Source organism: Artemia franciscana, unplaced genomic scaffold (genome assembly GCF_032884065.1).
Source record: "Artemia franciscana unplaced genomic scaffold, ASM3288406v1 PGA_scaffold_32, whole genome shotgun sequence".
NCBI classification, from domain to species: domain Eukaryota; kingdom Metazoa; phylum Arthropoda; class Branchiopoda; order Anostraca; family Artemiidae; genus Artemia; species Artemia franciscana.
Window position 1 is genome coordinate 1,828,830 of NW_027062665.1, and position 23,778 is coordinate 1,852,607.

Sequence of the window (23,778 nt, forward strand, 5' to 3'; positions counted from 1 at the left end):
ATGGCTGCTGGTCTACGCTTTATGGAATTTACCGCCTTCACTCAGAACTTAGTTTTAAACGATATTAGATCGATTTTTTTTTTGCAGTTATGGGTTGTAAATGTAGCTTCTCTTTTTAACTCCGTTGCCAGTTCAGACGTATGATCAGAGACATGGGTCTGCATTCAGATTACGACGTCACTTGGTCGTTTAAGCTTAATAAAATTTGCCATTTTCTGTCAAAACTCTTATCTGTTTTTTGTGCCTCCACTGCCAAAATTATCTAGCTTCACAAACTCTTCCCAACTTTCTCATCAACTTCCACATTATCAGACTTATCTCAACCTAAAGCAATAACAATTTCAATTACTGATAGCTTTACAATCCAAGAATTAAGTCCCTAATCAAATAATCTTCTTTACAAGTGATTACGGAATTTCCAGCAATTTTCCACAAATCAGTCCCAATAACTGTAATTAAACAAGATTTCGGAATGAGACCAAAAGTAAACACAAGAAAATGAACAAAATCTTTTCACAGAGGAAATGATGAAAACGGCTGTTTGGTGATTAGTAGAAACTAACTTCTTTCTTGATTTGCCTTTTTGAGGTAGAATTAGTATCGTGATGTTGAAAGGGTTAATCAGGGTCCACCCAAATAGTATAGTTTGGATTGCACCTAATCAAAGTGTTACCTTCTTCTTCTTCTTGTAGCAGCACTAGCCGTTGATTTTTTAAGTTTGACAACTGTTTACGTTTGTCAACAACAGAAGCAACTGAAATTCGAATTGTTGATGCTTAAAAAAAAGAAAAAAAATAGTAAACAGTAGCAATTAACTTCTTTCTTGATTTGCCTTTTTGAGGTAGAATTAGTATCATGACGTTGAAAGGGTTAATCAGGGTCCACTCAAATAGTGTAGTTTGGATCACACCTAATCAAAGTGTTACCTTCTTCTTCTTCTTGCAGCAGCACTAGCCGTTGATTTTTTAAGTTTGACAACTGTTTAAGTTTGTCAACAACAGCTGCAACTGGAATTCGAAATGTTGATGCTTAAAAAAAGGAAAAATAGCAATTAGTAGCAATTAACTTCTTTCTTGATTTGCCTTTTTGAGGTAGAATTAGTATCATGACGTTGGATTGGTTAATCAGGGCCACCCAAATAGTGTAGTTCCGATCACACCTAATCGAAGTGTTTTCTTCTTCTTCTTCTTCTTGCAGTAGCACTAGCCGTTGAATTTTTAAGTTTGACAACTGTTTACGTTTGTCAACAACAGCTGCAACTGAAATTCGAAATGTTGTTGCTTAAAAAAAAGAAAAAAATAGTAATTAGTAGCAATTAACTTCTTTCTTGATTTGCCTTTTTGAGGTAGAATTAGTATCATGACGTTGAAAGGGTTAATCAGGGTCCACTCAAATAGTGTAGTTTGGATCACACCTAATCAAAGTGTTACCTTCTTCTTCTTCTTGCAGCAGCACCAGCCGTTTTTTTAAGTTTGACAACTGTTTACGTTTGTCAACAACACAAACTGAAATTCGAAACATTGTTGCTTAAAAAAAAAGTAATTAGTAGCAATTTCTTCTTTCTTTCTTCATTTGGCTTGTTGAGGCAGAATTGGTGTCGTGATATTGAAATGGTTAATCAGGTTCCACCCAAATAGTGTAGTTCTGATCACACCACACCTAATCACAGTGCTGTCTTCTTCTTCTTCTTCTTGCTGCAGGACCAGACAAAATCCATCTCAGATGATGTCTGCTTGGGAATTTGTTTAACTGTAAGCTATCCTAACTCACAGTAAATCAGTATGAACAGTCATGCCTCACTCGCTCACACCTCGTCAAGGCGTGCATAAATCGATCATTAGTTCTGCGGTACTTCGGCAAGATCACGTAAAAACGGGAAATGAAGACGCATCTTTACTCTGGTAGGTTTGTGGGAATATTGTCACAGAGAAGCAGAATTTATTTTTAAAAACGCTGCGGTTAAACACATTGCTTTCTTTTGACCAAAATTTCATGATAAAGAGCCAAAAAATTTGCCCTCCTTTTACTGGCTCAAAATTTGATATTAGCTTCCGTTTCTCACAGCCATTTACGGAATAAAAAAACACAAAATTGTAAAGAAAAGAAGAACGAGGACAATAACCAGCTATTAAAAAAAGGAAACTATGCAAATATTTCGGTCAAGTCCTCCGCTTGACTGTCCTCGGTGCAAAATCAACTGATAAAAAAAAAAAAAAAAAAAAAAAAAAAAAAAAAAAAAAAAAAAAAAAAAAAAAAAAAAAAAAAAAACCTTAAAACAAAAAACAAAACTAAAATATGATGCCCCTTTCTTAGTAACGGTGAAAGGGTAACTCACCCTTTCACCGTTACTAAGAAAAGATCATCATGGTCCAAGGCAGAAATTTATGTACATCCATGATAGGTAGTATATACCCCCTTGGACTGCCATACCTCTTATATTTTTATGTAACACCAAATGATTATCGAGAAACCGGTCGAGAAAGGAACAATGTCTTAATTTGGATTTAATTCAAATAATTAGCAATACACAGCGCCAAATATTTACTCCTTGCAATTAAAAGGAGCAAGCAAAATACATAATTAGTGCTACTAGAAATTCTGTTAATGAAGAAAGCAGGAGAATGTACAATATTAATAATGATTTTATTAATTAATAATGGAGAATGTATAAGTGGTAGTCGTCGCAGGATAGCTTTACGTGTATTGCGTGTTCGTCCAACCCAATAGCATATATCCTCGCCAACTCCCCAAAGTGGTACTCCTTGAAGATTCGGGAACACAGGTGCACACAGACCTGAGTCTCCGGAACCATTATAAGGAAATATTTCACAAGTAACCAGACGCATGAGCCGGAATTCAGAAGGCGACACCGCTGTGTCGTTTACTCGGTTTTTAATCAGATTACGAGACGCAATTCAGAAAACGACATTGGTTGGTTTTTTACGCCTGATAAAATTTACCACTTTTTGTCAAAATAAAGTATCGAAACGATCTCTGACCGATTTTTTCTTTCTTTTTCATTGTAGTCTGTAATTTGAGCATGGCTGGGTCTATTTAATTCCGCTGCCCGTTTTGAAATACAAACAGACACGTGAGCGGGAATTCAGATGGTGGCATCACTTGGTCGTTTGTGCTTGATAGAATTTGCCATCTTCTATGAAAACTCAGTTTTATAACGACAGCAGAACAATTATTTTTCATCAGAAGTACAGCCAGACACATGAGCCGGAATTCAGAAGGTGACATCGCTTGATCGTTAACGATTGATAAAATTTGCCATTTTCCGTAAAAGCTCAGCTTTAAAACGACATGACATTTTTTTCTTTTTTAAACCGCTTTGAGGTGCAAGTATAGCTGTTCTTTTACGTCTGCTAAATAAACTTTTACTGTTAAATAATTTAAAACTTTCACTGAGAACTCAGCTTTGAAATGACATCAGATGGATTTTGTCTTTGCAGAAATGGATTGTAAGTATGGCTACTGCTTTCACTGCCAGTTCAGACATACCATCAGACACGTGAGCCAGGATTTAGGAGCCGGAATTCAGGTGGCGACATCACTTGGTCGCTTATTCTTTGCAAATGTCACTACTTTCTGTTAAAGCTCAGCTTTAAAACGGCACCTAGACCTTTTCCTGTCTTTCTCTTTTACTGGATTTCTGAGGCGCAAGAATGCTGATCTTTCTAACTAAGGTGTAAGTACGGCTGCTCTTTTATACTTCATAGGATGTACCACCTTCACTCAGAACTTCAAAACAGACACCTGGATGATCTTTTCTTTCTCTTGTATTGTAAAATCTGTTATTATCCGAAATATTTGACAAATAATAAAAACCTTGATCGCAGGGAAGGGAGAGGGGGCCACAAAGTTTTTCTCTTAACGTACGTCCCTATACCTCCATATAAACCCATTAGTAGGTAATGGACACTGAAGCCATTAGATGGCTATATAACATTCCTTTGCATGCTTGAATCAATATTAGAATTTACAGCATAGCAAACTGGGGGCTTAAACTCATTTTGAGAAGGGAAATATGCTTAGGCACATTTGTAAAGAAGAGGGGGGAGATAAGAATACTCCAAAAAGACTAACCCAAAGGAGGGTTGGGAGGAAATCGGGAAATGTGAACATATAGCTACATTTTTTTCCACAACCTTCCCCCTCTTCTCGACATAATTACTCTCTAATGTCAATGACAACCCTTTTCAACCCTTTATAGCCTTTTTCAACCCATTGTAATCTCTTGGGAACCCCTTTTGTTTTGTTTTTTATATTAAGCAGATTTTTCTTGATTCTCGGGGAACAAAAATTAAGTAGACCCTGACAAAAAAGCCAGTCAACTCCAGCCAAGCATAATGGCATATATGCGAATCATTCAAGTATATGCAATGCTACAAACCAACAGTTTCCAGAGGAGAAAAAAAAAAGTTCTAAGTGTTATTAAGACGCATCAAAAACAAGCATTTAATTCTTGGGCATCAAAAAAACGATACAAGAGAATTCGTTTATATATATATATATATATATATATATATATATATATATATGTGTGTATGTGTGTGTGTGTGTGTGTGTGTGTGTGTGTGTGTGTGTGTGTGTGTGTGTGTGTGTGTGTGTGTGTGTGTGTGTATGTATAGATAATGGCAATCGACAGAGTCACGAGAAATTTAATCACTCAGACAAAACGTTCTCAAATCCTACTAAAATAGTTTCTAATAAGAGAAAAAGTTAAGCAGGCGGTTTTTTCGTCTTGTTCTTGTTCATAATTGCTCAATGTTGTATTCTTACAGTCCATCAACGATGTTATCCTGGTTTCAAACACGCCATTAGTACAATGGAATACTAGTCAGTTTTTCCATGATCTTTTTTTCAAAGGCTGAAAAAACTTTGGACAAATGTGTCAGAGCCTGAACTCAAACATCGACAATAGATTGAGCAATTTGTTTTCGGGTGCAAATTATAGATTGGAAAAATGTCGTTCCTTTAGTCCATTTTCTAAGAATAAGTTGATGAAGTTCCCAAGTCAATTTTAGAACGCTATACTTTCTCTTAGTATGTTTTTTTTTTGATAAAATTCGAGTCCAAAAAATAGGGTGTTTGAAAGAGTAAATCAACGTTGAAAAGTGGGAACGTTATTACAAAGGAACACAGGTTTTAGCTTGCTTTCCCACCCTTCCCAAAATCTCGATATTTTTACGGCTTTTCCTACATTTTTATTCTTTCCTATATTGTTACTAAGGATTTATCTGTTTTTTATATTTTTTATTTATCTATACCCGCATCAGAAATGCATCCTCATCTAAAAGAAAAAAAATCCTTTTATGTATAGATCCATAGCCTATCATTATAGAAGCCGAGCTGAGAATCTGTTTCTAATTCGCTTCGGAACTTCGACCAGGGCTGTCACTAAGCTCGCCGTAGAAATTTTCCGAAGCCGGAGAAAAAAGCCCAAAAACTATGTGCCTATTTTCATAAAACCTTGCTTTAATTTACTGCAATAATAGAAAACAGAGATTTTAGTTGTAAAAAATGTTAAAAATTTTCCGTTCTTTCTACTTATGTTAAACTTTACGTCTACTTACGTTCTTTCTACTTTCTACGTTAAGATTTCAGAATAAAGTATTATCATGTTTCTTATGAATCCTTTTCTTATGACCTCGTTTCTCCCCATCGAAGGACAACCAGCTTTTCGTTCGGCCCAGATGAATGGCCAAGAGATCTTTGGCAACCTAATATCCTTAATCTAAGAACGAGGCCAAGCCGTATTAAATTTGCTTCCATTACATGAGGGTTCCACATTTCGCAGTATGAAACCTCAATTTTCGTTCAGTCTACTGTCTGATATACGTAGTGGGGGTTCTGGCCTCTCTTGCACCCGGTGCAAAATAATCTTATTCCCATAAGATTTTCCAAAAAAGTTAAACAAAATTGTAACAAAAATTTAATCTATTAACAAACTTTTTCAATTCATTCATTAAAAAGGAATGTATTTTTTTATTATTTTTAATTTGTTATTTGAACTATTTAGCTATTATTAATTATTTGAATTTAATTAATTTAATTATTATCATTTTCTTTTTAGTTTATTTTTATTTAATCAATTACTTAACAATTTATTAGTTATATTTATTTATTAACTGCGCTCTCTACTTGATTTTAGTAAAAATAAAACTTCCAAATGATTAAAACCATTAGATTATTTATTTGAAATTTTGCACCCCTAAAATTCCTGCGCCCAGGGCAAGTATCCCCTATAACACCTGCTCCTAAAACCTCCTCTTGATATATGGTAAATTACGTGGTTACCAAAAATGTGCTTAGACAATTCGTTGCGAAAACGTTTAGTATATTTTCCTCAGTCTTTTGAAGCACCCATGTTGAACTAGACAAAACCCAATGGAATTAAATCACCCTTCCTAGGACAGAAATATAGGAAACAGGACAGAAGCCTCTCTTTTCTCTTTGATGCTCTTTTTTCTCTTTTATGCTCTTTTTTAAATCTCTCTTTTTCTCTTATTTAATACGTCCCCTTTTCATGCATTTCCATTTTTTACGGAAAGAGTTTATGTCAGAACTTTTTCATTTTGAGGACATTGCCATAAATTATGAAGGCGACAGATGGTCTTTGTTGTTTTAGTCAAAAACGATAGGAAATAAGAGAATTTAATCCAACTTATCCAATGTAACACATAGAAACAGAGGATTTGCTCGTAAAAGAATATTGTGACTCAAAAACAATTCTGTCTTTTTAGTGGCTTAATATTCTTCAAAAAAAATTAAGTTTTTAAAAGGCGGAAATATTTGTCTCTTCAGAAATTCCATTATCTTGTTAATCTAGATTTGAAACTCAGCATCACAACATAAATATTAAACAGTAGCAAAAATTTGGTTCAGAAACAGGACACATTACAACGCGTGGAAAGAGAAGTTTCCTTTCCCGTGTCAAAGCAGTAGCTTCAGTTGCTACTACAGCATAAATGTTAAAGAAGGTGGAGTCATGAAGAAAGCTGTGTGACTGATGTGTCCCAAAAATTTTTAGTGGAGAGTAAAGGAACTTTCGCTACTGTTTAATATTTATGCTGTGCTCAGCATTAGTTAACCCGATGTTAAAAAGGCAGGGCAATTTTTCTGTCTAGAAATATGAAACAATGTAATTGTCTTGCGAGGATACGCCACAAAAGTTAACCAATGGAATCGGAGCAGACTTTTTAACACGGGATGGTCCCAGTGTTGTTTTATGCAAACCTGATATGGAATAAGGCGACTTAATTTTACATAAAATTGAGAACAAATTAAAAAAAGCACAGGGTGCTAAAAGAAAAAAAGCACCTTTTTCTTTTTCCTGTGCTAAAAAAGCACAGGGTGCTAAAAGAAAAAAACACCTTTTTCTTTTTCCTGTGCTAAAAAAGCACAGGGTGCTAAAAGAAAAAAAAGCACCTTTTTCTTTTTCCTGTGCTAAAAAAGCACAGGGTGCTAAAAGAAAAAAAGCACCTTTTTCTTTTTCCTGTGCTAAAAAAGCACAGGGTGCTAAAAAAGTTTGGAGGAACAGGATGACGAATCTTCGATCCAAGATTCGGATAATAAAATTCATAGAAATGACAGTAGTAAAGTGAGGCTTTGAAACGTAGGCTCTTTAAAAGGCTACAGAAGTTATACTACGGTAAGTAAAAGGTAAAGACAACTGCACTGGATATTACAGTCCCTACCAGCGGTGCTGATCTCCGTTCCATGGCCCTTCAGCCAGGAAGTCCAACGTGGGGTTGGGAGCCAGTCATCCTTTGGTTTCGCACAGCCTTCTGATTACCCTCCCCATATTTCTCCAGGTACCCGGAGCTTACAGAGTCACGCTACTGACCCCCGGTCAAACCAACAGCGACAGCAGGTCTTAATCTTAAGCCCACCCGTTGTTGACACCAGCGACTACGGTAGATAGTTCTTAGGTAAATTGTCTAGAGTTTTGGGTGCTCGTTTGGATGACCGCAGAGTCTACAATAAACTGACCGGAAATGTGGGTCGGCCCCACTTTCTAGGGCTATAACAAAAATAAGATTAAGATACTTAGGTCAGATTTTACGAATATAGGAGGATAAACTGCCAAACATCGTACTTTTTGGCAATGTATTTGTGGCCAAACCAAAAGGCAGTACTTTAATGTGGTGAGAAGATGTCAAAAGGAGGGATTTAAGGAAACATGAGGTTGATGGGAGGGCATAAAAATAGGAGTTGTCAACAGGTTGGGGTAGGGGAATGAACGAGCTTGCACAGCTGTTTTGGCCTCTGATGGATTAGTTCTATCTTGAATGTTAGCAGTAGTAGTAGCATGAAAAACTGACATGGGATATTGGGGGAGCAATACCCAGCCCCCTCGGAGACAAAACTAAAAATGGCCTAATATCAGATAAACCATAAATATTCCCATTCAAGCCTTGGTAATAACACAGTTTCAGGTAAAATCTACCCCCCACCCTTAACAATTTCCCATCGGTGCTGATGAGTACTAGTAACATCTTATACATTTGATACCACAAACAGTTCAATCTGGCGATAACCATGTAGAAGGCACCCGTCTTAGAGGAGCCAAATATGTGGCTAAGTGCATATCTTTGATCTGGCTAAAGCATTAGGTGCACAGTTTACTTAAAATGTTAATCTCAATTTCTCGTTCGACTGCTTCCATGTGACATTTTGATAAAACACAACCATACCAAAAAAGGACAAGTTATTTTATTGCTGAAAAATTTAGATTTTTGACAGGACTGGAAATCATAAGATTGATTCATTTCCCTAGAATTATCATTCTCAAAAGATGGTAACCTTCACCTGCATATTTTAAATCTTTCAACTTGTCTGGTATTTGAACATAAAATCGGCGCCAACTACGCGATGAGTTGCACAAAAACTATGCACAAACTTTTGACAACCTACTTTGTCAAAACATGAATTATCTCAAATGAAGATTTACGATTGCTTACTATGCTCCACTAAAAAACTACGTGGCTATAACAAACTAGTTCATATTTCTGTTTTTGTAGGCATACACAGGGAAAAATTACGCCAATGATGCGTGGGAGTAAGGTCACGCTATGGGCTGCAATACTTTCATTTCGCTTGAAATCCCTGTTTTCTAATGCTTCATATTATTCCTTAAAAATCAGCGATAGATTATGTCTCCACCAAGGGAAAAAAATGTCCCATGGTAGCGAATAGGGAAAAGCCTGTACCTGGTCAAATGGTTCGGAGTTTCGTAAAAGGAAATCAAAACATGGTATCAAAATGTTTTTTTTCTAAACTTTAAATTATGCCAACGTCAAGGATGGGTGGGCGTAAGGTGCCTGTAAGACTATGGCCTGCAAGCCTTTCATTTCGCTGAAATCTCTGTTTTATAATACTTCATGCCATTCCTTAAAAATCAGCGATAGATGATGTCTCCACCAAGGGAAAAAAAAATGTCCCATGGCAGCCGATAGGGGAAAACATGTCCCTGATCGCATGGTTCGGAGTTTCGTTAAAGAAAAGCAAAACTTGGTGTGAAAATGTTTTTTTTTTTTTATCTAAACTTTAAACTGAGCTAAGCATAATAGAATCTCGCGTTTCTGTAAATGGTACTAAATAAAGGGAAATTTAGGTGGCGTTAAGTGACAGCTAAGAACTAAAGGTACTTACATGTTATAGAGACCACATCAAAGAAGTGAAGTTAGGTTAATCATAATGAAATATAACAAAGTACGATGAAAATATAATACTTTAGTAACAAAATATGGAAACTACAACAGAGAATGTGAAAAAAAAGGTCAGCCAAAACGCATTACATTAAACATTAACCTAACCACCTATATATATATATATATATATATATATATATATATATATATATATATATATATCATTATACCTGCATGGATACAGTTAATATTGCTCAGGACAAGCTGATTTTCTCCGAGTGAACACAGAACACAGGTTTCGTTGCAGATCAAGAACAGTGTGGTAGTTGTAACACGCAAGTACCGAATTAAAAATGATATTTCTAATAATCCACCAACCAGAAAGAAGCCTAAATTCTTACGGACCTTATGCAATATGAAAGGATTACTTAGCAAAGGTGCAACAATTAAAATAACAACCAACCAGATCAAGGATCCTCCTCGCACAGTGAACATACAAAGAAAAAGAGAGTGGATCCCCCTCCATCAACGGACGACCACAATAAACAGAAAATAGGCAGTTTGTAAATGTTGGTATAAAATATGACACTTTTTCAGTTTACAAAACATTATTTTCAAACCCACCAACCAACCCTTCGAAACATATGGTAATTTGCTGCGACGCTATTACTATTCTACGCAAGGTTCTATTTAACATTAGCCCCGCCAGATATCCACTAGTGGTATAAATCAAAATGATAAGCAAAACTGATAAAAAAGTCATTATCCAGGAAACGATAAACGAGAAAAGTCGTGTTTCTAGATCAGATAATCAAAGATGAAAAGGCTAAAACACCCAGTCTAGTAACACGATCTAATTGTAGCAAAAACCAGACATAGGTAACATCCAAATAAGGGTCGTTCAGAAAATAAATTGTTACTAAACCTATCACTGAATATGCATTAAAACTAGTGATTATTACCATAATAAGAAACTATTCTCTGAATATGCAATATCAACGTGAGATATGACAACAGAAAAAAGGTGTTGTATTTAGGAGGTGAAAATATCGTAAATATTTGGACGGATTGGATGAGCTGAAATCATACAGCGAAAATGCTGTGCAATGCAATAACCCCGAGGTGGGGAACCTTTTTACTACTGTACACTAATGGCCAACAAATTTGAGAATTTACGTGGATTTTTTTTAATGCAAATGTGTTATTTAAGCTTTTATATATTATTTGAGCCAAAGATTATCCCTGTCGGCCAAACAAAAAACAGGTCGCCCCGAATGGGATGGGAGGATGTCGTAAGGAAAGATTTAAGGGAGATGGGTATTTCCTGGGAGGGTGTACAGAGGTAAACTTTGAATTGATTTGGATGGAGGAGGAGCGTACGTAGCTGCATTGGTTTCAAGCGGCTTCGCCCTGCATTGAGTTGTTAGTAGTAGTAGGTAGTAGTAATTCTATATGTTTGTTCACATCAATATCTTGTAAAATTTATGTTAACAGATATTTGACGTGCCATGTATGGCATACATGCCATAACCGGAAGGCTACCTAGACCTGCGGCAGTGACAGATCGGTTGCCTTTTCTAGGTGTTAAGAATATGCAGTTCGAGGGGTTAACTGTTTTCCACCAACTGGTGTACTTCTCAAAGCGGTAACTGCACCACGGAGTTCCTTCACATTTGGCAATTTTCCCCACCGCGAGGCACAGTTCCTACCCACTTATCGCGCCTGCGCCATCTGGTGTACATGATTTCTGAAAGTCGGCGACCCCTCGAGTCAGTCATCCATTACTTTATCATCATCATAAAAGAGGATGTGGAACCGGTAAGAGTGGAAACTGGCACCCATGTAAAAAAAAAATTGTATTTTTCCTATCTAGGTTTGGCGTTTTTATTTTTGCAAACTTTTGAGCTTGATAACACCTTTCCAGGGTATACCTTTGTGTCTAAATCCATTCCTGAAAGTTTTATTTCCTTCAGCCAATTTCCAATTTAATGAAAATCCCCATATCTACAATAAAATTCTAAGCTATAGTAAAGCAGCTGACACAAGCCTTGTTTTTCTTCTTTTTTTTTTATCTGCGTAGACAAAGTTGAAGTACAAAAGACATCAAAATAAAAAGAAAAAAATTTCCCCTAAATCCATCTTAGGTCTGTCCACACCTGAAAACATTTAAATATCACCTCTATTTAACGTACTTTAAGTTTCAATTTATTTCATATAATTTTTTCTTATTTTTTCTCCTTTTTCACAAAAATGAATAAAAATCGAACAAAAATTAAATAAAAAACGAGTTTTCTTAATAAAATTAAAGAGCGAAAAAGATATCTTCAGCAGAGTAGACAAAATGATTGACATTATAATGAATAATCAATAGAAAGTTAAAGAAACAGCTTAATAAAAATGAATCCAATACTGAGCTTGTAAGTTAAAAAAATTCAACTCAAGCTCAAAACGAACAGAAATTACTAAATAATTGAACGAGGAAGTTGTCTGTCTTTTACCCCAATTCAAATTTTTTTCTAACAATTATTATATAGCCTAAGTTGTTTTTAAAGATTTTTCTTTCGGATGCTTCAAGTTACGAAGTTTTTCAGGGCAGTACAATATTTTTAGCTGTGTTGCCACGTTGAACTATGAAAATAAGTAAGCAAACCTAATTAGTTAAATTTGACAATACTTATTGTCCGTAAAAATTCAAACATTAATCATATATTGACTCCCAAAAACAAGTACACCTTCAAAAGAAACCTATATCTATACCTTCTTAAGCTGTTTGATCACATATTTTTTTTACCTGCTTTTTGCTGGTTTTTCATCCACGCTTCCACACTATATGACTCGCTATTACAGAAAATTATCCGTTGGTACTTATAATAAAAGCATTTTTAAAATACAACATTAACAATCATTGCCGTAAATTATGTAAAAAGTACTATATCATTTTTATTGCAATTTTATATGGTTAAATGATTTATAAGATAAAACTTGTTCTTAAAAAGATTTTTTTTTATCTTTACATATTTACATTTTGTGTACTTTTTAACTCTAACAGGGACAATAATTTTGGATTTACAGCATTCCAAAATGTTGCACCGCCCATTCATTGTGTTTTAAGGTTGTATTCACATATATTCAAATGAAGGCGTTCTCTTGTTCCGTTATGCTACAATTCTTGACTGATTTATTACCTAATAGGACACAGAAACCATAGAAATCCTTTTTGGAGAATTAATAAAACACCTAGATTGATGTAGCTGTCAACGGGCTAAGTAAACATTGGCCTATCGAAAGTATTTTTGAAAATTAATCAGCATAGTATATTACTGATAGGCAAATAAGGCAATTTTATTGTTTTGATTATTAAAATTCTTCAATAATTTATTTTGTATTTATGAATATGAATAATGCAATTTGTGAATGAGCCATGATTAAGTTGATCATAAAATAGCGAAAAATGAGTTTTATTTTTTGACATATTTTCGAACAGTCTGAAATCATCCTGTATTAGAGTCAGGCAGAAGGAGGGGCAACAGAAAACAAAATTCTCTAGCTTTATGGTTAAATAAAAAATAATAAGAAGCTCGAAACCAAGAAATAATTACTATTACTTCTGATAACTCGTCATCGCATAAAGCTGCCAGGAGCCAAAGAGCTGCGTAGACTTCTCTACTTTACTTCTCTTACTTCTCAGACTTCTCTTACTTCCCTACTTTATTTTACTTCCTTATTATATTCTCTTACTTCCCTACTTTATAGCACCTTTTCTTGAATCCTCTCATAAAATTTATAATTCTTTTAAATATTTCTTTGTGACCTACCATTCGAGATTATCCCGATTTTCGTTTGGCCAAAATTGTTTTCGCTGAAATGAGTGTTTAATTATATGCATGGACGTGTCCAGGATTTCTTTTCTGGGGGAGTTTACAAAAGTATTCTTTTCAGGAGGTTTGACAAAAAGAGTTAAAAAAAACATCAAAAATTGGTTTACATTCATTTCTGCTACGTTTTTACGAGCCCAACATACATTTCGGGGGGGGGGGGCAGTACCAGGACATAATTTGCACTTTACTGAAACCAAAATATATTTAAAATGTTTTCATTTTGTTTTTACTTGTTTAAAATGTTTTTACCAGACATATCAAGGGGAAAGTCCTCACTCTTGCACTCCAACTACACCGCGAGGGTCTGGTGCCCTTTTTAAGAGTAACAAGATACTGGAGGGCAAGCAGCCCTTCTCTCAAGCCCATTCCTTTTCCAAATGCATCCAGTCAAAATTTTGAGACAGCCATTTTGTTCAGCATAGTAGAACGGTCCAGGCAACTATGTATTTAGGGGTATTAGGCATGTCAATCCCCACGATTATGCAGTTGGCCCATTATACTTTAAAACTAAATGCTGCTCTAAAAATAAATAAAAACGCATTGTGTTTATTTTTCAGGTCAACTTCAGAAGCTATAAAATTAAATTAAAAGATATTGTTTGTGTCACGATTAAAAATTGTTGAAAAAGTTTCTCTATACATAGAAATAGCAACCCATACTATGGATTCTTATAGAAGAAAACTGAAAAGATATACAATATTTTTTTTCCATGAAAAAGACTATGTGAAGAAAAACGAACAGCAATTAATTTAAAAACTTTTCCCACTAGATAAGTTTTTCAAAGAGAAGTAAAGGGCTCCATTAAGCCAAGAATGAGCAAAAATACAGTCAAATAATGTTTCAAGCGTAAAAACACCACAAATCACTATCGACAAATAAATGAAACTCAAAACGAACAGAAATTACAATAAATAGCCGAGTAAAACTCAAAACAAGCAAAAATTAATATGAGTAGGGCTGATAACCCCTATACCTTCTCAAGACCGGAACACAATATGCGCTTTACTGAAACCAAAATACGCTTGAAATATTTTCACCTTTCTTACTTTTATAAATGAAAAAATATCAAAACCTTAACAAAGAAATGTCAGTATATGTCAATTTAACTGAGAATGAACGGTCATTTATTTGTTTGTTTATTTTTTCAGTAAAAAGTACCAAGGTATGTTTTTTTTTTTACTTACACACTCAACTCTCACATAATTAAATGGCGTAGCCGAAAATATGCTCTCTAGCTCGTAGCTCAAAAGCTCGTAAATGAACATTCTAAGAAGGGATACACATCTTTATAATGGTATCAAAGAAGTTTGCTACATTCTTTGCCTTAAGAAAACTCTTAACTCCTAAAAATAGTTGCCGCTTTTATTTGTTTCACTTTAACTATATTAGATTCCAAGGAATTTTAAAAACCGCCAAGGAATCCTTTCCTTTAACAAGAGTCTTCCAAATCCAATTTAGGGATTTCAAAAAAGGCGACAGACATCAAGATCGATTTCGCAGACAATTCAAAACATGCTTGACGTAAATTATGCTTTGAAACAGCAAGTTGACTGACATGTTGAGCCAACAAGATATTAAACACAAACTTGGAATGAGTTTTTTTTAAGGCGCTCATGTTACTGAACAGATATAAGCAATGTTTTTGTAAAGATGATTTCTTGAACCAAAATTCTATTCAAATTTGTTCATCGGGTATGTACCATGCATCAGGTACCTATTTAAAGTCCAAAGAGACGGCACACGCACTATAGTAAAAATTACACTAATTAGTGCAATTAACCGACTATAGACCGGCATGCAGAATTAAAACATATTGTCTGTCTTGTTTTGAGCAACTACAATTCGGAATTCATATTTGGTTAGGTAGAAAATTAAGGCAGTACACAGTGGTACGCAAACTGGGACAGGTCACAGCCGAACAAAGTGTAACTTATGTAACACTCCCCCCCCCCTAAAAAAATATCACAGATCTCTATTTTCGACGGCTAAACCTTTAGAGAAGATCCAGACGATTTGCAATGAAAGGTCTAATTTTTGAAAAGCAAATCTTTTGTAAAAAATTTTTTAGCACATTTTTTTACGCATTTTTTCTATATTTTTTTTTTTACTTAATTTTGGTGCATAATGCGTATCCCTCAGCATCACTCAGCATCATAATCCCACTCAGCATCCAAATCCCAGTCCCCTCTTCAAAAACAATTTCCCGAATTCCTCCTCCCCTACTGGAAAGGAGGAATTTAGGACCTATAACTTGGACAATAGTTATCAGCATTACTGAGCATGATGGTACACTTTTCATCAAGGTTGCTATCCTTTAAAGCAACCCTATTTTCCTTATAGCAACCCTATTTTCCTTATAGCAACCCTATTATAGTTTTCTCAATTTTATAGGGAGGGATGCGTTTTCGGGCAAATTTTGGAGAAGAAAAAGCGCCAATATTACAAGTTCATGGTGTAGAGGTACAAAACCATATCTAATTGTGTGATCTTTCACTCGAAATTTTTTTCCAATTAAAAAAGGGGTGGTCACCCATAATTGCCAATTTTAAACAATTAGCTAAATATACGTATAGAAACTGCTGCCCCACATTAGTATGGTCCACAGGACCTCCATTGAGAATGTGAGAATTCCTATATAAAGACACACTTGTGCAATTTTTGGGGCGGGGGAGTTTTGATGATGCTAATTTTTACCCAGATTCAACCTTTGTTTTATTCCTAAATTTGCAGTGCCAGATATTATTAAATATCTGACTTGCCGCTAGTCTTGTATCGAGGTTTTAGATGACTGTTGAACCTTTTTTTGAAAGAGTCAACAGAGAAACTTTTAGGGATAATTTCCTCAGGCATGCAACATCGAATGAATCTGTGCTTCAAATATTCTGTTCGCAGCAGGCCAACCTCAAGATAATTGGATGGAGCTGTGTGCCTTTATGTCTTTTTTGTCGGTTGGACAAAATGGCTTAATTGAGAAAGTTCCACACTTTCTTATGTTAGACTCTTTTCTAGACTTAGTTTATGTGCTTGTAGAAAACAGCCATCGACACTACATCAAACGTCTCACCAACAAACTGGAGAGAGTCACGGGGAACACTAAAACCTGCCCTATTAGCCCGTTCTGGCTGAGTGCCAACAAGCATTTTTTTCGAAATTTTATGGAGGAGGACTGGGTCTCAGAAAAGGACTTACGATAATGATCATGACCATCTTCACCCATTCATATTTATGTACGCACTTAATAATATAGTGCACAAACATGAAACAGAGTGGAAGAAGACAACTAACCTGTGGGAAATATGACTTAAGACTGGATCGAGTTAGAGCTAAACGGATCAAGTGCAAGAAGACAAACAGTGGAAGAAGTGGAATACAGAAGTGGAAGAAGACAACTAACCTGTGGGAAATAGGACCAAAGACGGTATCGAGTAAGAGCTAAACGGATCAAGTGCAAGAAGACAAACAGTAGAAGAAGTGGAAGAAGACAACTAACTTGTGGAAAATAGGACCAAAGACTGGATCGAGTTAGAGCTAAACAGATCAAGTGTAAGAAGACAGATAGTGGAAGGAATGGAAGACAGAAGTGGAAGAAGACAACTAACCTGTGGGAAATAGGACCAGAGACTGGATCGAGGTAGAGCTAAACGTATCAAGTGCTTTCTTCGTATCTGACCAACATAAGCAGACAATCTTTGAAGTCCATACATTGCCAGAATACTCTGTGATCCTTGAACCACAACAATAGTCATAACGTAAAGCATCAGTGTTGTCCAAGAGTCCAAAAGGAAGGGCTCATTCCGGATTCCAGATATTGGATGACTCCCAGTAAACATTACGTGGATCCTGCGAATAAAAAAAAGATGATAAGCATAATCTTCGCAGATATTTGGGGCTATTCGAATTTGGTAAATAAATACGGTAAAATTAATTTGTTTTCTTTTTAAATAAAAAAGTGAGTTAAAAAGCAAATTTAACCGATTCGATAATCAGATAATAAAGAAAACTAATATTCTATTTGATGTCAAAGCTAAGAACAGGACTACACAGAGGTCATCGCATTTGTCTAAGAATGTCTTAGTTCTCGTTGCTTTCGTTTTTTGTATATTTTTGTTTGTTTGCATCAGTTAAGAGAAGCTATCTCAGTAGCCTAAACAAGCTGTTTTTCCATATATTTCAACTTATGCAAGTACACGGTAAAGCATATGCAATATGCAAACTATATGACAACCCTAGTCAAGAGCGGAAGAAACGATGAAGATCGTTATATCTGGGTAGTATCCTTCTCACTTCACATATACCTGCTTAGTGACCAACGGCTAATAAACTGAAAGCCACATTACCTATTCACTGACTTCCTGGGAATGCCGATCTTTTACCCCCACCCCCACTTGTTTGTCTATATTTTAATTGCATCCTCCACAATAACTCCATTAGAACACCAGAATGCAGATAAATATACAAATGCGACCTTATATATATATATTAATTCATTAAGAAGAAAGCTCCAATAATTGCTTAGTCCAGATTTATCCTTCCAGATGAAGTGATGTTAAGGAGTAAATCCTCCCTCAATACTGATATGAAGGACCTATTGCAAGAAGTCGGAAAAATCACCCGCTAAAACTCCCAACTTGAGCCTTCAGTTACCCCCACACACACACACACACACGCATACTCACACCCTACAAAAAAAAACAACGATCTTCGACTAATAGTGATTGTGTAGCTATACAGTGTATTCTACAATATTCTACGACCACTGCTTCTGTACGATCTTCCCTGACAAAAAAAATGATAGTAAACAAGCGTTAGTAACCAAACCTCTCCCAAAAAGCAAGAAGGAGGTGTTTTTTTCTTATATAGGAGCACGATAGTGAGCTTATTAATAATTGTAGGATCTGGCTTTGTGCATAAGGAACAATCCACGCGGTTATTGGACACACTGGATTTAATTGTTTCATTTTGTCAATACCTCCCTCCCCATTGTTGTCAGCACCTCATTAGGAGGTGGTTTGCTCCCTTCTCTAAAATCTTATGATTTTTTTTTTATGGAGGGTAGTTCTAAACTTAATGAAACTTTTACATTTGGAATCACACTAAAACGTAGATTTGTTTTCTTAATGCATAAACTGTTGATAAAATTCTGTAAAAAATTCTGTTTTTCAGATAAAATTCCGTTTTCAAGAGCTTTGTTGCTATTGACACCGGCCGATCTTTGCTTACAGTTCGTTACCAGTGGCGTCATTTGTTGGGGGGCAGTTGCTCCCCATAGATGCTCCCCCCAGATTTTGAAAACACCTCTTTTCAGGATTATCATCGATTTTTTTTTGTATTTTCATTGAAAAACGTCAAAATTCTCCCTGCCTAGATTTTGACAAATGAATTTTTGCCCACCTCCTCATAGTGTCCGTGGATTGACGCCTCTGTTTCTTATCAGGAGCCGTTTTACCTAGGAGTTACCCACTTTCAAAAAATGTGCAAACAGGGTGATGCATACCACGCGTGACAAGTGTGTCACTCTTCATTTGCAGTATGAGTGGCACGAACAGTCGTGATAGAACTATGGCACTCATGGCAGACAAAGTGGTGTTCCATGATGTGCACCAGGTAGGTAAGAGTGAGCAGACCCTCGTGCTTCACAAAACAGAAATGTTGTCTGTTTACTACTATATAAAAGAATTACTACTATTATTTTTGTTGCTTTACAGTTCGCATCTAAGCAATCCAAGATCTGTGAGGATGTGTATCATTAAGGCCTAAACGGAACTAAGCACTTCATTTAAATAATTTTGGCATAATGACTTTAAAGCTAACCACCACATCAAGCTTGCCATTTTGCTATGCCTGAGAAATCATAAAGTTTAACCAATTATAACTATTATGGTAATTCGGGTTCACACCTTGCAAAACCATAACCGTATTCACACCTGCTCGTAACATGGATATGCGGGTGTAATCATGCTTCAGAATGAAAAAATGCGTTTTTAAATTATTTTTGGTTATTATGGAATTAGCTTACTTTTCGTGTCCATAGCAGGAATGCAAAATTAGTTTGTTAGAATATTTGAAAGTTTAATCAGTTAATAAGATATCAAGAAACAGTATTATTTACGGATACAAGCAGGCACTTGTGATGGAGGGGGGAGGGCTAAGGGTTAGGAGCCATTGCAGAGGAGCTTCGGTATTTTGTGCCATCAACAAAATAATAAATTTTCCTGAATTTCTGGGTGCTTCTTATTCGAATTATGGGAAAAAAATTGGCCTCGCAACCGAAACAATTTCTGCGCACGTCCCTGCTTTGGACCCCTAAATTAGCATAATTTATACATTATTTCATGAATTCCATAATTTTCGCACAGTTATTGTTGTCAACTGTTTTGACCCCCTCCCTCCTCCAAAAAGAAAAAAACTTGCGAACCTGCCTGAATGTACCTCTGCTATTTCTAAAATTTCATCAAACCCCTTTGTTGTTCAAGCTTCAAAAGTAAGGGGTTGAAAGTTTCACCAAAGATCTCTTGTGCTTCCCTTGGCGAAGGAATGGTTTTTTTTAGCTGCCTTTTTTTTGACTAATTGAGTAGCCTAGTATTTGGCAGTTTTTCATCAAATCTAAGGATTAACAACTATGTACACATAGAAAATCGCCCAAAAGATTGTGCTTTTTGTTCATCCATCTTGGGCCGAAGGGAAAACAGGTCGTGCTCGAATGACGCAGAAAGATGCCATAAAAAAAACTTAAGGAAATTCAAACAGCATGGCACGGGTAAAGAGTGAATCTTCGAAAAGACTGGGACGGAGGGGGAGCACACGCTGTTGTGTTGGTCTGAGGGACTTGGTGCTGCAGTGAGTTGTTATTATTGTTAGTAGTAGTAACAATAGAGAGAAAAAAAGAAGTAAGCGATTATGGTTCCCCATTCCCCAAGAGTTAAGTTTTAGCGTAAAGAGCAGGGAGTTTACAGGGGCGGGAGCTCTCCTTATATTTATGATAACCCTAATATATATTATAAAAGGACAGAACTAAATTATAAACCATATCTTCTTTTTAAAGGAAATAAAGAGAGAGGTTAAAAATTAGAATGAAAATGAATCGTCCTATTTATAAAGGGAACCAACACCCATATTTCAACACTATTTACACAAGCTTTATATTATGTTTATCGAGTGTATTTAGCATAGGCCTGTACTAAAACTTTAGCATAAAAAAGTGGAGGAAAAGGTTATTCTACACTCTTATGTAGGATAATTTCTGTCCTGTTTCAGATTTAACGTCGCTGTTTAATTCTATTTGAAGGAAAGAACTGTGTCATCCCAAATAGGACGATGCGACTGGGAAAAGATTCCACCTGCCACCCCAAAGGTGGCAGGTGGTGTTCAAAGACAATAAATGGTATATAAAACTCCAATTTTTCAGACTGTGTGTCCAAGGTTTCTCAGATCCTGAATTAAACTGTTTTTCAGATCCTGACTTAAGGTTGCCACAATTCTTTTTGTCTCAATTGTTTTAATTACGAAACTGCAAGCGCCTCTTAAATGATCCGATATAAGCCACATACCACTCCCCGTGTCTCCCTTCAGTTCAGTCTGCTGTTTAATTTATATTTTCAAACAGTTCGTGGTAACGACCTGTAGTAAGGAGCGACCCAGTTCAATAGTAATCGAAACTCTACAAAATAGAATTTTGATACCAATAGTTACATCAAAAGAATCGCATTTTAACGCTTATTTTAAATATATAAGTTTCATCAAGAACAGTTATACCCATCAAAAATTACGAGCCTGAGAAAATTTGCCTCATTTTAGAAAATAGGGGGAAACACCCCTAAAAGTCATACAATCTTAACGAAAATCACACCATCAGATTCAGTGTATCAGAGAATCCTATTGTAGAAGTTTCAAGCTCCTATCTATAAAAATGTGGAATTTCGCAATTTTTAACAGAAGACAGATCACGGATGCGTGTTTATTTGTTTGTTTTTTTGCTTTGTTTTTTTTTTCCAGGGGTGATCATATCGACTGAGTGGTCCTAGAATGTCGCGTGAGGGCTCATTCTAACGGAAATTAAAAGTTCAAGTTTCAAGTGACCAAAAAATTGGGGGGCACCTAGGCCCCCACCCATGCTCATTTTTTCCCAAAACTTACCGGATCAAAATTCTGAGATAGCCATTTTATACACCATAGTCGAAAAACCTAGTAACTATGTCTTTGGGGACGACTTACTCCCTCGCAGTCCCAGTGGGAGGGGTTGCAAGTTACAAACTTTGACCTGTGTTTACATATAGTAATGGTTACTGGGAAGTGTACAGACGTTTTCAGGGGATTTTTTTCGTTTGGGGGGAGAGATGAGGGGGGGTTACGTGGGAAGATATTTCCATGGAGAAACTTCTCATGGGGGAAGAGAATTTCAATGAAGAGGGCGCAGGATTTTCTAGCATTATTTAAAAAAACAATGAAAAAATAAATATGAAAAGTTTTTTCTACTGAAAGTGAGGAGCAGCATTAAAACTGAAAACGAACAGACATTATAACGCATATGAGGGGTTTACCTCCTCGTTATACCTCACTCTTTACGCCAAAGTATTTTTAGTAATTTCAATTATTTATTCTACGGCCTTTGTGATTAAGAGGTCATTCTTAAGGAATTGGGACAAAATCTAAGCTTTAGTGTAAAGAGCGAGGTATCGACGAGGATTGGACCCCCTCATATACGCAATAAAAACATACGAATATATCAGGTCGTTACGTAAGTTAATTCGTAAGTTACGTATATTTTTTACCAATGAAAACGTTTGTAAAAAATCAAAAGTTCTAGTTGCTTTTTTAAGTAATCAAAAACTTGGAGGGCAACTAGGCCTCCTCCCTCGCTCTTTTTTTCTCAAAATCTTCCGATTAATTGCAATTAATGAATATGCAAATTTCGTTTTAATTATTTATGTGCGGAGAGCCAAGATCAAAACATGCATTAATTCAAAAACGCCCAGAAATTAAATAAAAAAAACAAGTTTTTTTTAAATGAAAGTAAGGAGCAACATTAAAACTTAAACGAACAGAAATTACTCCGTATATAAAAGGGGCTTTTCCTCCTCAACGCCCCGCTCTTTACGCTAAAGTTTCTTACTGTTTTAAAAATAGAGTTAAGAGAAAGAGTCAAACTTTAGCGTAAAGAGCGGGGCACTGAGGAGGAAGAGCCCTTTCATATACGTAGTAACTTCTGTTCGTTCTAAGTTTTAATGTTGCTCCTTACTTTCATTTAAAAAAACTGTTTTTATTTTTATTTTTAACCAATATGAACCAAAGGTCCTTAAAATCAACCAATGAGAAGAATTTTACGAACAGGGGAACAGGAAGAGAAAAAAATTCACATGGTGGACTATATCTTTAGGGTCCCCCTTGATATCATGACTCCAAAATAAATAGAGAACAGGGATTCTGTTGAGCTTCAAAAAGGACATATAGAGAAAATTGTGACTGTGAAACGATCATTCATCCAAAGGGGCATTTAATGCTTGATTCTTGCTCAAACCCGATGCAAATTTGCATGCGAGTCATTTGGATTTTTTACTTTTAGTTCTTGGCTTCTCTGTGGCACCCTTTTAATGGTATTTGAGAAGCCGTTGTGATGATAGTTAATAAATTCAACTTTGATAGGAGACGAAAATTCGGAGTACGCAGAATCAAACTTCGAAAAGACAGAGGCATTGCAAATTTCACATTTGGTGAGAACCAGGCACGTGCACAGGATTTTTTTTTTGGGGGGGAGCATAATATTTTTTTTTTAATTTGACTAAGAAGTGCCCAGAAGTTTAGGAACTTTTTATATTTCAGGGGTCCCTTCCTGGGTAAGTTCCTGGTGATAATGAAGTATAACCGTACATGCTAGACCTTCAGAAACATCATTTTTCCGCACCAATTGAGGGTTATGCAATAAACTTCTAGGTTACGGCTTTGGAAAGCCTTTGGAAGCCTCTAATAAATCAAGTTTATCAGGAAAAGTCTATAAAGGCAAAAAGAAAGACATTCCAGTCACGAAAGTACATGGGCTACTTCGAGATTTTCCAGAATTGCTGTAGAGGACAAAAAAAAAAAAAAAAAATGTTGTTGATTTATGCCTCCATAGCAACCGATCAGATTCAGTTTATTTGAGATGGATGAAACCGTGACCTACGGAAAATAATATAGCGAAGCGTGCTTAGGAGTCTGTAGAGTTTTTTTATAATACAACAAGAGTTAAGAGCTCATATGGCACT

The 23,778-nt window shown here is 35.8% G+C and overlaps 1 protein-coding gene across 1 annotated transcript in view; it reads right to left on the reverse strand.

Moving 5' to 3' along the window:
* Positions 1-23,778, reverse strand: part of LOC136041649 (protein tincar-like) — a 139,127-nt gene that overhangs the window by 31,167 nt on the left and 84,182 nt on the right. Inside the window, exon 6 of the mRNA XM_065726353.1 lies at positions 17,140-17,380. Coding sequence (XP_065582425.1) covers positions 17,140-17,380 — 241 coding nt within the window. The remainder of the gene's footprint in view (positions 1-17,139; positions 17,381-23,778) is intronic.